The sequence below is a fragment of the Gymnogyps californianus genome, chromosome 2, assembly GCF_018139145.2.
Source record: "Gymnogyps californianus isolate 813 chromosome 2, ASM1813914v2, whole genome shotgun sequence".
Lineage (NCBI taxonomy): Eukaryota > Metazoa > Chordata > Aves > Accipitriformes > Cathartidae > Gymnogyps > Gymnogyps californianus.
In genome coordinates this window covers 28,671,542-28,687,335 of record NC_059472.1, presented here as the reverse complement: position 1 = coordinate 28,687,335, position 15,794 = coordinate 28,671,542, and the positions used below count along the sequence as shown (strand labels likewise).

General features: G+C 35.2%; 1 protein-coding gene across 1 annotated transcript in view; it reads right to left on the bottom strand.

The window, feature by feature from the left end:
- The window catches only part of MMP16 (matrix metallopeptidase 16), a 183,436-nt gene that overhangs the window by 12,722 nt on the left and 154,920 nt on the right, over positions 1 to 15,794 (bottom strand). Inside the window, exon 7 of the mRNA XM_050892459.1 lies at positions 7,180 to 7,318. Coding sequence (XP_050748416.1) covers positions 7,180 to 7,318 — 139 coding nt within the window. The remainder of the gene's footprint in view (positions 1 to 7,179; positions 7,319 to 15,794) is intronic.

The window sequence follows — 15,794 nt, the reverse complement described above, 5'->3', positions numbered from 1 at the left end:
TTCTGAGCTAGCCTATTGGCTCCATTGTGTAGGAACCACGTGTTTATTTTCTCTTCGAAGCACTACCTTCATCTGTGTTTCCAAAAAGCATTACTATTTTTAGTAATAATAACACTGAAGGAGAAGATACTCTTTGACATCATGTAGACCCTTCTGAGTTACATCACAGAAAGGTCTAGAGAAGATTCATGAACATATATATTGAATTGGCCTATTGGAGACTTCATTTTGGTCTATCCATTGTTATTTATGATGATAATATTTAAAATATAAGGGGAAAGGTTTGAAAATATATTTTGCTCAAACACATTTGGAAGGACATCCTAAGCGATAAAATTATGGCTGTTCATGTTAGCCATTGTACTTACCTGTAAGGCTAGGCAGGCTGTTACACAGACTTGGGAGGTTAAGGCACTGTGCTGTATAAAGATTTTATAAGGAAATGTAATATTACCCCAAAGATCTAGGATCAGGTGTATGCCAGAGTCACCAACAGGGAAAATCCGGAGAGCTGTTTTGCAGTTGGTTTTATCTTTTAGCTATCCCTCAGTGATATTAAATGTTTGTTTAAAGGGAGGTGTTTTTTAATCTCCCTGTTTGTTCTGTAGTGATTTAAAGCTTGTTTTCATTTTATCACAGTTTTAATTAGGAGAGGGGATATAGTTTCAGTCCCTCTCATGCTGGGTTTCCAGAGTAAATTTTTTATCAGCTTCTTTACAGCTGCTGGTCACCCACTTCCAAGCACAGACACTACAGTTTGCTCAACAGATCCATCTTCTCCCCCCCTGCCAGATGAAGGAAGAAAGGGTTCAAAGAATGAGTATGCACAGAGCCATTTGAAGTACTGAAAATAAGAGAGACACAGAGATCTATGAAGAACAGCCATGGAAAGCTGAGGTCTCTGTTGACCCGGAATTAAGGTCTATGCTAACCTGACATTTACCTTTACTGAGATTCCTTAGAAAATTCACTTATAGGGTTTGATCATGACAGCGGTGAGCATCTTCAGTCATTCACTGTCCCTCCTCTCATGTGGTTTATCCTTTTGCCAATTCACATGACTGGACCCAGAGGGCTTCAGATAGTAATGGCAGTTTCAAATGCAACGATAAGAGAAGCCATGTGTTTTGGACCTTACTGGTTGGTACTTATGGTGTGAACAACAGATGGCATCCAGTGAATGATACTGAGCCAGCTCATTTCTGTTTCAGAAGATCATTCAAAATGACAGATGTTGCACAGCATTGAAAGGCATACGCTGTGATGTATATAATGCCATTACCTTTCTCTGTGCCTCACAAGGAATAAAAGTAATAGCAATTGTTAGGAATAGATCATTATCAGCCATACCCAATGAGTCAAATTTAGCTATTAACAAGATCAGGTCATACCAAAATAAACAAGGGTTGAGCACACACCGTTATAAGTGACAGCACCACTGAGCCAGGTATTTGTTGTGTATTCAGATATACTGAAGTAGCAGGAAAGTGTAGATGTGGGAACTTAAGACTTAAGAAACTAATTCTTCTTCACATAATTTCTTGCTAAGAGGCAAATTCTTTCTGCATAAATAGAGAAAAGGTGAATTTAACTGTATTTTATGGACACTGTAGGGCTTTGAGAGCTCTAACGTGTGTGGGCAAGACTTCTATTGATTCTAACTAGAAGGAATTGTATTTAACATTTGCTTTGGAAGACATGTTTAGTCTGCTACAACTGTGTTGATTGTTACTGGGCAGGACTGTATATAAGAAATCCAAATGTTCCATCTGGCTGACAGTTTTCACTTTGGTTTTTTTGTTTGTTTGCTTGTTTCAGGGGTTTTTAGGTGGTTTGTTGTTGGTTTTGTTGTTTTGGGTTTCTTTTCTGTTTAACTTCTGTCCCTCAGCTGGAGGAAAGTGGGTGGCTGTTGATCAGAGGATTTCCGAAAAGTCAGAAAAAATGAGAAGCTTTCAAACTCAGAACCAAATATTAGGAGGAGTTAAAGCTGAAAATCAGTGCAAAAGATGCCTGACTGTGATGAGAATTAGCTCCTTTTATTTCTAACTTATATAGTCAATACACTTCATTAATTGTGATTATAATGGGAATAAAGAATATATGACAAAACTAGAATAGTTACACTTTGGTCCTTCTTATAGATAACTAATGCTTGTTCAGAGTCTTAACCTACGCCCTTGGCAGAAATCACCATGGTATTTATTTTATAAAGTTGTTTTTTAAGGTCTGGTTGGTGGATTTGTTATTCTCACAGAGAATAAAGCACCACATGTTTCATGAAGTCTGGCCAACCTTCAGAATGTTTCATCTGTCTGCTTTTATTCCCTAATGTAAGATCTAATATAATAACAAGCAGAATGGTAAGGTCACAAGCTGAGAATGAAGCAAGTGATAAAAAAGTCAAAATGTCTTACTTTTTGCAATAATGCTTTGTTAAATATCATCACTGTAGGGAAACAATTGAGAAGGATGAACTGTGACTGCAATTATTTGAAGTCTCTCAACATCTATCTTTGACATTCTAAAAAAAAAAATTACTGGAAATAAAGGGTATCTGTGTTGCTATGCTTTACTTAAAATATTGAATATTTAACTCCAGATATCCTTCAGACTATTTAACTACCTACTGACTACTGCAAACAATTATGCAGTTTCTAACAACTGTAGTTATTCCTTTGTAGAATCAGAAAGTTGAATAGTTGTGCTCCTGGGTTGTCAGCAACCAAGCTTTTTGTTCATGTTATATGCAATTAGGATATGTGCTAGTGCAAGGCCTGTGTGGCATATAGCATATAATCACTGTAAGTGTTACAGTGATGAGACAAATTCTCAAAACTTTTAGGAATTATATTCAATTGAAACTAGTTAAAATTTTCATACCTACTTCTGACGGTTTTTTTCCTCCAGTCACCCTTGCTCTTAATTTTGGTCTTTCAAGCCAGGATCAAGTGTCTTCTTACTAGTATCCCCAAATTACTATTCATGCTTCCTTTTTTCTCATTCTCTATTTCCCACATTAAGTTTCTGTCATTTCTCTGCTCCATGATCTGACACTAAGTAAATCTATTTTTCAAAATAAAACTGTCAAGCAGTGGGATAAATGCAGTTGAAAGTTATGATGGTGGCACTGGTAGTATGAGTTTTACAGCAGCCTTTCTATTGCTGCATTTGGTTTACCATAACGTTCAACAGCGCAGATGGCTTGACAATTTCATTTTTAGCACCATATAAATTCCCACAGGTACACAGAATAAATTTTACTATTCACATTTCCTCATTAAAAAAAAAAAAAAGAAAAAAGTATCATTCTGGTGCCATCTTCTTATTATCATTCAGCATGGACACCAGCAGTGAATAATAACAAGAATGTAAACATCTGCTTTTTATAAGCAGCCATCCACCAGATTGCTATGTACTTTATGAGCGTTATGAGGCACAAGGAGGCAGGCCAAGTATCTTAAGCCACCCGAAATGAGCAAGCATCACTTTGCACTACAAGCACGCTACTGCATTTTTACAATTGTTTTTCCTTGTGTAAATAAATATTAATTTAAAAAAAAAAAGGAAATAAAAGTTAAAATGGTAAAATTTTAAAAAAAATTAAACCCAATGAAATTTCAAAACCAAAGAAGACACTTGATCCAATAGTCTTGAACTTGATTCAGCTTGATTTTCTATAGACATCTAACACATTATGCATGATCTCACAGGCTCCTCAAATATTCTCAGGAGAGCAAAGTCAAATAGGTATAAATATACTGATAGATTTTATTAGCACAAGTTAAGAATAACTACATTTCTCTTAGCAAAAACATAAGCTATAAAGACATTTCAAAGGTTCATAAAAAATTTTCCATCCTGAGTTGCCATCTTATATCATTTGTGTATGGCTCATATTTTTACTACATAGCTCCCATTTAAAAAAAAAGTTAGTTTTTAAATACTTTTGTACCTTTACTAATCTATATTTCTACTACTGTAAAGAAGTCTACTAATATCATGAATCCAACTGTATACACAAAAAGGGAGGAAAAATCTAGTGCAAATAAAAAAAAGTAATAAAGATCTAAACCTGTTTTATGATTTAAAACAACTGTTTCAAATTTGATGTTTACCATCCTGAAAGACAAGGATTGAAACAAACCAAATAGAGCATAGATTATTGAAAATAAATTAGATTTGTGGATTTCTAAAGAGATAAACAGAATGTTTCAATCCAGGAGGGTTCACAAGGTCTATCCTGAGTGCATAGTAAAAATGTCACTGGCCTAACAGTATGTTGTTTATCCTGAACTTATGACAGTGTAGGCATGTAAGGAGAAGCAAGGTGGCAACTACTCACTAGCACTCACGGATTAATAAATTGGCTTACTCCTTTCTTCACCTTCCTCAGACAGTACAGATATTGCTCCACAAGAATGAAAGCAGGAGTGAAAAACCAGTCAGTCACGGGAGGCCCTGTTTCACACTAGTAAAAAAGCCTCCAAAGTGAGTGAAAGAGAGCAGTGGAGACGGAAGGTGTGCCTGGAACCTTCCTTTGAGCATCTGCAGAAGCAGCAGTGGCTGTTCTGAAGGGAGCATATTTACACACTGACCTGTTTCTCCAGCACACACCAGAGATTCAAGACCTTACAGGACATTGGATGTTACTGATACCTTGAGAAGAAGTTTTGGAGACTTTATTTTAAAATCTGCAAGTAAATGCTGTCTTCACTCAAACACCACACTTTTCTGCTGTGAAGAACTGACTAGTCTTAAAATGAAGTGATCTGGAAAATGTTTTCTGAGAGGAGCGCATAGTGACATTATTCCAGTTCAAGCTCTGTGATGGCACTCACTCTATCTTTTCTATTTTTTCTCTGAATAATAGACACAAATGTTGGCTTAGATATGTGCTTTGTGAACACATCTGTATGCCAGAATTCAGATTTAAACCTCCTTCTAGAACTTACTTGGTTTGACCAGTTTTCGATTGGTAAAGCACACTACCTGGAAAACATGTTCTACTTGTTCATCATTTTAGCAACAATCAACTTGTCTATTTCTAGCACCTTTGGGAGGAAGACATGTACTCTTTTCCCAGGAAGAAATTTTGTGAGGGAATGGAAGAAACAAGACAATGATTGTTACCTACAGTCTATTTATATAGTCTTCTGCAATCATGTTTCACAAGGCAGCTGAGATCTTTGGTTAACAGGAATTTTCAAGGACATACATACAAAAGACTCAGCTGAACCTATTGATTCTGTGGCAGTGGAAAAACATGAACTACACTGATAGACAAACACCATCAGGTAGATACTGGAAATCATGAAGAGGAAGTGGCAGAGAAGCAAAAATTCAGAAAAATCGCACAAGGAAATACAAGGACTTTTGACTTTGGCAAACAAAGGGACAATACAAATGTCACTGGAAAAATAATGGAAGGAACTTTGAAAAGAAAGCAGGTGGAAAAATACCTGCAACAGAAAATCCAAGTATCATACAATAGCAGCAAGGAAACACAAAACTAGCTGGTCTGAAATCAGAGAGCATAAGCTGGGGATGATGAGGAAGGAAAAGAACACAGTATTCTGACTTCTAAGAGCACAGTTCTGCTGCTTCTGCTTGCTTTAATTAATCCTGATTATTTAATTTCCCAGGTAGAAAATAGAGAAGTTCCTCTCCTCCTTCTGTTTTTTATTATCTATAACCTACAGACTACTGAATCAATCCATTCCTCTAAGACCTAACAGGAGTCAGTCAGCATTGGGTGAAGAGTTAAATAATGATAAAACATATTTTGAGGTCACTGGGATGGAAAAGAAAGCAGGTATAGGACTAAGCTTGATCATTTCTGTCTGAAGCTCAGGTAATAGATCCCAGCATCATCAAGGCAGAGGTCTGGAATGCACAGGGCAGTTCCTTTGCTCTATGTAGCAGTGATGAGCAAAGGAATATCTACAGAACAATATTGTATCCTCCCATGTCCCATGGACCCAAAAATCAAGCAGAGGGATGGACTTCTGGAGGTACCTTGATCATGATTCCCGATCTTATCAACTTCCCAGAGCTTATGACATGAAGTTTATTTTATGGCAACAGAAGTAAAAGCATATGCTGTATTGAAGTCATGTAAATAGAAAATGTACTATACAGAATGTAATTTTCCTTACGATTCACACAAAAAATACAATTTCCCTATTAGTAAAACATAAACTTCATCTTCATTATACTGTTATGCAGTGTTTCTGCATGTTATTAAATATTTTCCATTTAGCATTCCCAAGATGATAATGTTTCTACTGTGAATGACATATTTCTATCTCCCTGTTAATGATTCCACTTGTAAAAATGCATTCATTTTTGATATAACAACTTAAAAAAATATTCTACTTTTTTGTAATGAATTAACACGTGAATCACTCACAACACTAAATAGCTGAATAATTTTTCACATATCTATTCAGTTTCTTCTTTCTTCTCCCAAATTATTATCTTATAAAACATACTGTACATGGTTTTCACTCTTTTGTTGCTAAATGGGTATTTATTTAACATATAGGATAATTTTTTCATTAAATCTAAATTAGATGCATGTTCAAGAACTTTAATTTTGAAGAACGGCTGATGCCTGGAGTGAAACTTTGAAAAGAATGATTAGCAACAATTCAGTCCATACAACATATTTTCTGGAGTTTATACTTCTTTAAAAATACTAAATACACACCTATGAAAAAGATATTTATTTTTCCCACCTGAAACTCCTAACATCACAATTGTCAGATGAAATAAGTAGTGTAGCACAGAGGCCATTTAAATATATGCAAATTTCATTTGTAAAAAGGAAGAAGAGCAAAGAGAACCACAAAAAAAAAAGTGAAACTGTGTTCATCCTTGCTTCCTAATCCACATTTTTCAAAAAGGATCTCATAGTAGATCACTGTATTGCTATGTCTCTTATTTATACTTCCAAATTTTTACTGAATATGTAAGAGTAAATGATCTGATACTCTGAAGGGTAATCATAAATTAAAGTTGTAGTTGCCAAAATGAGAAAACATAACTCATATACTCTTCATTTAGCTACCAATTTGCAACATGATTTACAAATCATTAGTAAAAATAAGCAAGATATGTTCCAAGAAATCATCACAGCCAAAAGTATTACACAAAATCTTACTTTTCTTCTTTTCTTACCTTTAAAGAAGACAAAATTCCCCTCACTGTTTTCATAAACTGCATCAATGCTGGGAGGCAGTCCCCTCCAGAAGTAGGTAATCTGCATGGGGTATCCATCCATCACCCTGTTGTTTCTGACTCGCCAAAACCACTGATCCTGGAAACCAAATATATGTCTCTTACTATGCTTTGAGGCATTTATACGTGTTCAGTTGCTGTCTTGAAAATACTGAACAGCCCATCAGAGCATTTTTAGAGCACGACCTTTTGCTGTTTGCATAACCATATTTGTGTTTGCATTCATGTCACATCCACACATTACAAATGTGTCAGAACTAGTTGTTCCCTGAGGTGGGAATAAGCTACCCATGTGAGCTGTGTGTTTGGTATAGATAGCCTTTGGCAGAACATACAGAATGCTGTATGAGATGATGTAACTTTCCCAACATCATATAAGGGGCCCAACTTAAAATTTGTGGACTGACTACAAGTGCTTTTAGACCAAACCATATGCATACGTGTAAGCGTAATATAATGGCACTACAGACAGGCTTTGAAGATCAACTAATTCTGCAAGTCATTTTTTTGCAGTGGCTGCTAACGGTGAAAGGTTGATAGATACAGCTGTAACATTACTACATCAGTCCAATAAGAACTACACTTTGATGACGACTTTACTGTAGTGAAGATTTGCAGTCTGTCTGTGTAATATTAAATAGAACGGTTAATATTACAGCCAGTTATAGGTGCTAAATCCAGTGTCCTGGTAAATCTCTCTTAGCTTGTTGCCATCTAAAATGGCTTCTCCTTGTGAGATATGCTATTGCTTTAAGTGAGAGTCATACAGAAGTTACATTGTTGAGGAATGAGGAATATTCAAGTTGAGAAATGAGTGTGTGACACATTAGGTGGGTGTCGATAAAGATGTCATTGTTGTACCTCTTCAGCTCTTATAACAACAACAGTTCCAGTTCATCCAATATTTAGAGATGAAGGATGGGGTAAGCAAATATTTAACTTTTTACACACATTTGCACATTTTTACAGCATTAATATTATATTAAACAAAACCCCTTAAATGATAAAGAAAGTACTATTCTGTCAGATATCTGTCACAGTTTTACATGGCAGTTCAGTCTTCTTTGTGTATAGGTCAACTTGCCAAGGAAAAGGGATCTGTGCTCCTATGGGAACTGGCACAGCTTAGAGAGAAGATTAATACCTTGCAGGAGCAGGCTTATGATGAACTCTATTCATCATCTTTCCAAACTTGAGATCACAGCTCTCTTTAATTGTTTATCTTTCCAATGACTCAACAATTTATAAATCTCCACAAAAAGTATTAGCCATACAAATACAAAAAAGCTCAATATAAATGAAAAAATACATCTTAATCATTTGCATAAATGAGTCCAAAATTGAAAGAGTTGTTTTGAGTCCCAGATTTCTGATAACTTTAGTAGTAAAGAAAGTTCAAATAGCTTATACAACCTACAAAATATTATATTGGAAAGTTGCAATTGTCTGGAAATAATACTACTAAAATCCCTCACATTTTTTCATGTCTACCTATTTCATTGCTAGTATAACACAGTTGCACTATTCTCATCTGATTAGATTCCTATTTTCAGCTTTCATTGTTTTTTTATTGTAAGATGTATTATAACATTTAAGAAAGGTCAGCAAAGTAATTTTTTAGGATTAATTGACTAAATTCCAGTAAGAGAACTGACAAAAGTGGAGGAATACAACTTAGAGATACAAGTATTTAGGAAGGCCTAACTGAAGCATGTGTTCTGAATGCTGCAACAGATAATGACAACTTCTGTTATTTTTTATGATAGCATGTAGATAAGACAAGAGGGATTTGAAAAATTAAAATTAGGGGGAATATCCTCAAAGCAGACATTTGGAAGTACTTTTTCATTGAAACAGTAATATATGCTTGAAGTGGATTTTCAGGTCAGATTTTTCAGGCATAATCAATCTAGGAATGACTTAGGGAGGAATGATGTAATGATAAGTCTCAATAGGCCAAACAGTTCTTTGTCCTCCCCAAATTTCTATAAAACCCTCAAAAGCCAGGCAGTATCTCAGAGATCAGTTATTAAAGTTTAAAAAAAGGACAAACAAGTAGCAAGCTGCAGTGATTTAAAACTGTAGTCTTTGTGATATCTGTTACTATCTTCAGTACAATGGAATATTCCGATCTTATCTTTCTTCACTCCAAGATAGAGATAACCCTTTTTATTTGTCTGAATTTGGTTGCAAAAGCACATCTTAGAAAACAATGTTTAGTTGCAGGAAGGAGCATATCCAGCTCTCATAAAATGTCCACCCACTCAGGAGGACATTGATCAAGTTGTGGGTACAAAATAAGCAAGATATTTAAAACTGAACAAAGGCTGACTACTTAGCTGAATACAAAAGAACATAAGTACGCGCATAATCACTTCATTGAACAAAGGTCGTAAATGAAATGTTCAGGCTTTCAGGAGTTTCCCAATACAACACAGATACTCCAGAAAGTCTGGACACCAGTGCTGTAGACAAAGCTTATAACGTTCTAGGCTGGCTAACGAATCTCAACTTTCAGCTAGTACACCAAAGCATATCTCGCAAATCACATTAATGTGTTACAAGAGAAGGATTTCTGTAGTTCTAATGACAGGAATAATCTTCTTTTGATCAGACTTAAACTACATTGTTAAATATTCAATCAATTCCATTGACTGTTGGGTTTTTTTTTTTAACAAAACAGAATACCCCCAAACTTTGAATAGTCATGGCTATATTCAATAGTTCACAAACTTCCAAGTGTTAAGATAGATGTGGCCAGAGTAGCAAGCAGTCATTTTAGTTTGGGCAGTACTGCATTGCTAATTGGCTAGTACTATCCCATCATGGTGATTTCTGGTATAATATCAAAGTGTCAGTGGAATGACCTCAGTAAAGAAACTAAACTTGCATTCTTGAAAGAAACTGACTCTGTAATGAACACAGATTTCACAGTGCAATAAAGCTTGTAAAATCAACAAGTCAACAAAGATTCTCTTCTTGAGAATGAATTATGTTTCAGCCTTAGTGATTTGTGGAATATATTTGCATTAACTCATTTTGATAACGAGACCAATCAAATTATATTCTGCAGATTTGGTATTGAGTTATATGTCAAATTATGTATTTCATATTTAACATTAGCGATTTGCAGCACAATAGTGAGACTATTCTTACTTATTTTTTGCTCAAATTCCTCAGCAAACCCATAATTTGCCCTGCTATACCACAATTAAAATCTTCACAATAATACAATTATGGCAAAACTGGAATGTTTGATTCATGCAGCATAGCCCCAGGAATTTGTTTTTAAATATATATATATGGTAATGTCAATACTTTGTATCCGTAAGCTTTCAACAAGAAATAATTCAAGGTATCTGACAAGAAATTAATTCAGCAGTGTGTTACCATGTATATATATCCATCCTGGACTGGCACAGGCCTTTTCACCTGAGACTGAATATAGAAGATCCTCACTCTATTCTATAGTTATTTTAGAGATACTTCCAATAGAAATGGTTTCTAAAATGGTATAATGAAAAACATGAATCTTCAAGATCTTTTTTTAATATGTACCTTGTTACTTCCCAAATTCTACAAAGAAATGAGACTACTACTTCTGTACTAATACTACTAGATTAGTGTTTGGTGAGTTACGTAAGTAGAATTGATTTGACCAGATTTATATGTCTACAATGTAGAAATCTGTTTAGAAATGAATCACCAAACCTGGCACAATAAAGGTCCTTCATAGAAACATTCTAAGGTAAGCTTCACTTGGTTGTTTACTTCTCTACACTGATTATAAAGGAAATCTAGAAACCTGGCTCCTGTTTAGTTGTCTGCAAACCACCAAGTAGGCATTTAAATGCAAGTGAGATAAATCCCATCTATTCTCTACTTTTTGTCTCCTGGGTTTAACCTGTCATCATGCAAAGAACGTAAAATCATAAGGACGACCACACAGGGCCAGATCAGGGCTCATCTAGGCCTGTATCCTATCTCCAGTGGAGTCACTAGCAAATTAACAGATAAGACTTCAACCCTGAAGTGGTCAGGCAGTTGGACTAGATGATCGTTGTAGGTCCCTTACAACTGCACTATTGTATTGTATTGTATTGTATTCTATTCTATTCTATTCTAGTCTAGTCTAGTCTAGTCTATGACAATAAAAACAAAGGGAATATGCAATGACACCTCTCTGATACACTCTCCCAGTCACCCATTACTTGTGGTTCAGGGATCTCCTGAACCAAAGGCGATAATTTTGTGATTAATAGCACTTGATGGACTTTTACTCCTTTGGACTCCTTCCTAAACACATGGAAACTTAGAGCATCCACAGCTATCTGCAGAAATGTGTATGACAATTTAACAACCCACAGTGTGAAAAGCCATAAGCAATCAGCAAGTCACAGCTGCTCACTGGTGTTCAGCCCTCATTCACCTTATTTCTTTATCACCAAGAATAGTAGCACTTTGACTGCAAGATCTAATCCAAGATCTTTGTCGCTTCATATTAAAACCACCTTGCAGACTAAATCCTTCTGCTTGTTTTCAGGAAACCTTTCTATACTGTAACACATCTGGCCAATATTAAGGATAAAGGATCTGTGGCTTGAAATAAGATCTTGCTGTGCCATTGCCTTTAATGTCTAAATATTCCATTCTGAAGCATAATTGTGAACATAACATACCATGCTCTCTCCTCTGCTGATGGAATCGCATAGGCTCCTTATTTTCCTGTTCTATTTTCAGTAGATTTACATGCCATTGCAATAATCATGAACAATGGGGTATTGCTCATCAGTAAGGACCCTACAGGTTTCCGCAGAACTAAAATTTTGAACATGTGTAATTTTAGCATTTTTATGGTCTTATTTAAAGAGACAGAAGCAGGCACATGATTTGCCAATAGATGTATTTTTAGAGATAGCCAGACCAACAAGAATCAGCAAATATCTGGAAATGTCTGAGAGCAGAACTGGAAGTTTGGATCATTTATAAAATTGGGCAAGGTAGGTGTTGGCAGAGGTTGATAGAATAATTTGTTTATGTAAATATAATTTTCCTGGCTGACTTTCCTATGAACATACTGGACTCAACGGTTTTAGACTGCCAGAGTTCAAGCTCTGGAACTCAAGTTAAGAAGCTCTAGCATGTGGCTGTAAAGCATGCCAAAGATCTTTCTGAGGTATCAGGTGGGATAGGCTCTGCTTATAGAAAGAATGGATCATTTCAGCACATATAACTAAATGTACTTAATTTATCTTAAACAAAGTTATATTTACCAGCTATTTTATCATCTGCATTTTGATAAACAGGTACAATTACTAAAAATATGTTTTCAACACAGTTCAACTATTACTGAAATTCAAAAGAGGCATAGTCCAAGAGAAAGTGTATTCACTCTAAGAAAGCTCTTTCACACGTGAAGTAAATAGCTTTAAACAGTTTCTCTGACAAAACACATCTCAGTGTATTTGGCTATACTGAATAAACACAATTTTGTCCCTTTTGAGAAATACTGTGTATTGAAAAACTGTTTGTCTTTCCTACTATATTGGTTAAATATACTTTTAATTATTTTATTTCCCCAAAACACATTAACTCCTGCAGACAGGTTGAACACATGACTTGTCACATGCACTCCGGTTCCAAACCTGACAAACACATACATTGAATGCATAGCTTTTAGTGCCTTTCCTTGCTGGCTAGCAAATGCCTTTTTGTAAGCATCTGCAGTTACCCAATAGCTCCAAATATATGGATCACTCCTGTGCAGCTGGGATCTTGCATAATAACGTATCATTAAATATTATGATTATAGACATACTAAGTAAATTAAACTTGGACAATAATTCCCAGTTCAAAAAGCAGAACTGAAACAAACAAACAAACAAAAAGAATTGAAAAGCAAGCAATATATCTAAGAATCAGAAAACAGGCATTGAGTAAGGAGCGACTGTAAGCTGTTTCAGAAACACTATTATGGATAAAGAGTAATAGTAGGATGAAGAAGCAGGAGCAGTCACTCAATTTGAGTGTTATGAAACTTATTTTATTTAGAAGATGGGATACTTCTGAGAAAAAAAGACAATAAAGCTTTTTAAAGAAAACAAACTGAACAGAGGTTATACATAAATCATTCTGCACTGTCAGTAAATGCTCTAGGTATTTTTTACTGTGCATATGTAACTCAGTGATTAGATGAAGGGACTAAAATACAGTACATTCTGTATGATCATAGCAAATACTTTCCTCATAAAAGCAATTCTTTAATAACAACTTGGAAAATCTTTAATGGAAGAGTGTATTAGAGTCAAAAAATTTGGCTCATAATGTATAATTTTCATATTTTATTGTTAGATACAGTCTCCTCCTAGTCTTACAATAAACCGATCTTAGCTTTTTAGTGATGATTGTGTTAAATTTTTCTTCACATTTGATCCTGTGAACTCTTTTAGCAAAGTTTCTAAACCAAAAAGTTTGTAACTTTCTTTTTATTTATTTCTATTTGATGCTGGTAAGCATCGCTGCCATCTAATTTTTTTTTCAAATGAACGTTTAAATCTGCAGTCCTATGAATAATTAATTTCAATTTCAGTATCTATTCTCACCTTAAATATCTTTCAGGTTCCTTAAGGGACACAGCTGATGGGTAGGAGAATTAAAAACAATCTCCAGATATTTCAGTTCATCCATAATACACAAACTAGTGGAGTTTTTAGTGCAAAATTAATGGAGCTTTCTTCTCTCAGCACCTCATTTTCTCCTGCGTCTCTGGACCAACAACCATTGCCAACAATAAAACATTAATTTGCTACGAAATCTCTAGAGCTCTGCCCTTTATTTTATACCTAATGAACTCTATCTGCAATTCTGTAACGACATGTGACACTCTGACTCAGAAGTCCAAATGATACCCACTAAAACCAGAAAGACTGCCTAATGTGATAGACATTCTAAAAAATCCACAAAGAGCTAGAAAGAAGAAAAAATTGGAAAACTTTCAAGTGGTAACTTTTGTAACTACCTGGAGATGAAGATTAAGCTAACTTTAGCAGGAATTAGGTTTTGTGCTGGTTTTACAAAGAATCTTAAAGCTCACTGTAGGTACACAAGGTGGGAAAAGATTTAAGGCAGGCAGTGGGATAGGTGAAAAACAAGGACAAATCACAACTGTAAATTATAATATTTTGACTATGATTATAAAAATGTGTGTGAAACCCCCAGTAATTTGTGAAATACCCTCACATTGTACAGCAAATATTTCTGTGTGAATTTCTCTCAGTCAATACTGAGACCCTTGACTTGATGTCAAAGTATATATATAGTGCTGTTAAGGGTATTCCACCACCAAAAGATGGAATGAGATGCATGTCAACCCAGAGATCAACTCCCACGACTGCAGCTGCATGGTGCTTAGTTGCTGGCTGGGGTTAAACCACGACAATGCAAAACTGAAAAATTTAATATCTACAGCTGCTAGAGAGAGAAGTTTTACTATAGCTAGATTCCACAGGATCACTGCTTGGTGTATTTAATTTCCAAAAAAAAGGCAAATAAACATAATACTTCTGCCCTAAAGCAATGTTAATCAAATGCTGAATTCCAATTAATACTGTAGCTTAATATTATTGACAAAGCACATCAAGTTTTCACACTGGGTCATGTCTTCTCCTATAAGCTACCTCTGACCATGTGCAAAAGCAAGCTTTTGTCAATGGAAGATTAAACATACCCAACAGCTATGCAAAGTAGGAGAGGCACACTGAAACATTCAGACAAATGAATATCCTTCTAATTTTTTCCCATCTGAGTATTGTGAAAAAACGCCAGTGTTAAATAATATGCTAAGCTGTTTAGTAACTTTAGATTATTCTCTTACAGAGAAAGAAGAGTTCCAGTTATGTACAGAGAAACTTACCAGAGGACAGAACCTGCAGAGACTGTATTTCAAGACTGTGATCCAGGAGAGAATGAAGTTCGCCTGCTACACACCTTTATGGGAGTATTAAGAAACTTCCTGAATTTGGGAAATGCAAGGTATACTTATTGTATCTAAGTCAAAATAAATAGGGAATATAATTTTAAAAATCTTGATCTAATCTCAAAAGGCACTTTTCCACACCTACTTCATCAGTTCATGTGAATTGCACCAGGGGATCTCAATGATGGTAATACTGGGCGTGCAGCATGTGGGATTAAAGGCTTTGTTCCTACTCATTTGGAGAATTCCACTATTTCTTTAATAAAATCTATTTTTAACATTCCAAATTTGGAATTTATAGCATTTAACTCAAAGGACACCACTGCACAGAATAGGAAAAAAAGAATAAAATGCTTTTGAGCAACTTTCTGTGAAATAATTTTCATGGAGCAGAAAAAAGAAGTTACAGTCCAGGGAAATTAAATGTAGAAAAAATATTAGCACAATTCAGCTCTGAGAATGATTGCTGAAATTATTTTTCTTTTCTGTTTTGCATTTTTTTTCAATATAGAATTTGCAAGAAAACTTATAGATTAGCCCTACTTCAGTTCCTACTTAATTCCACAGGAGAAAACAATTG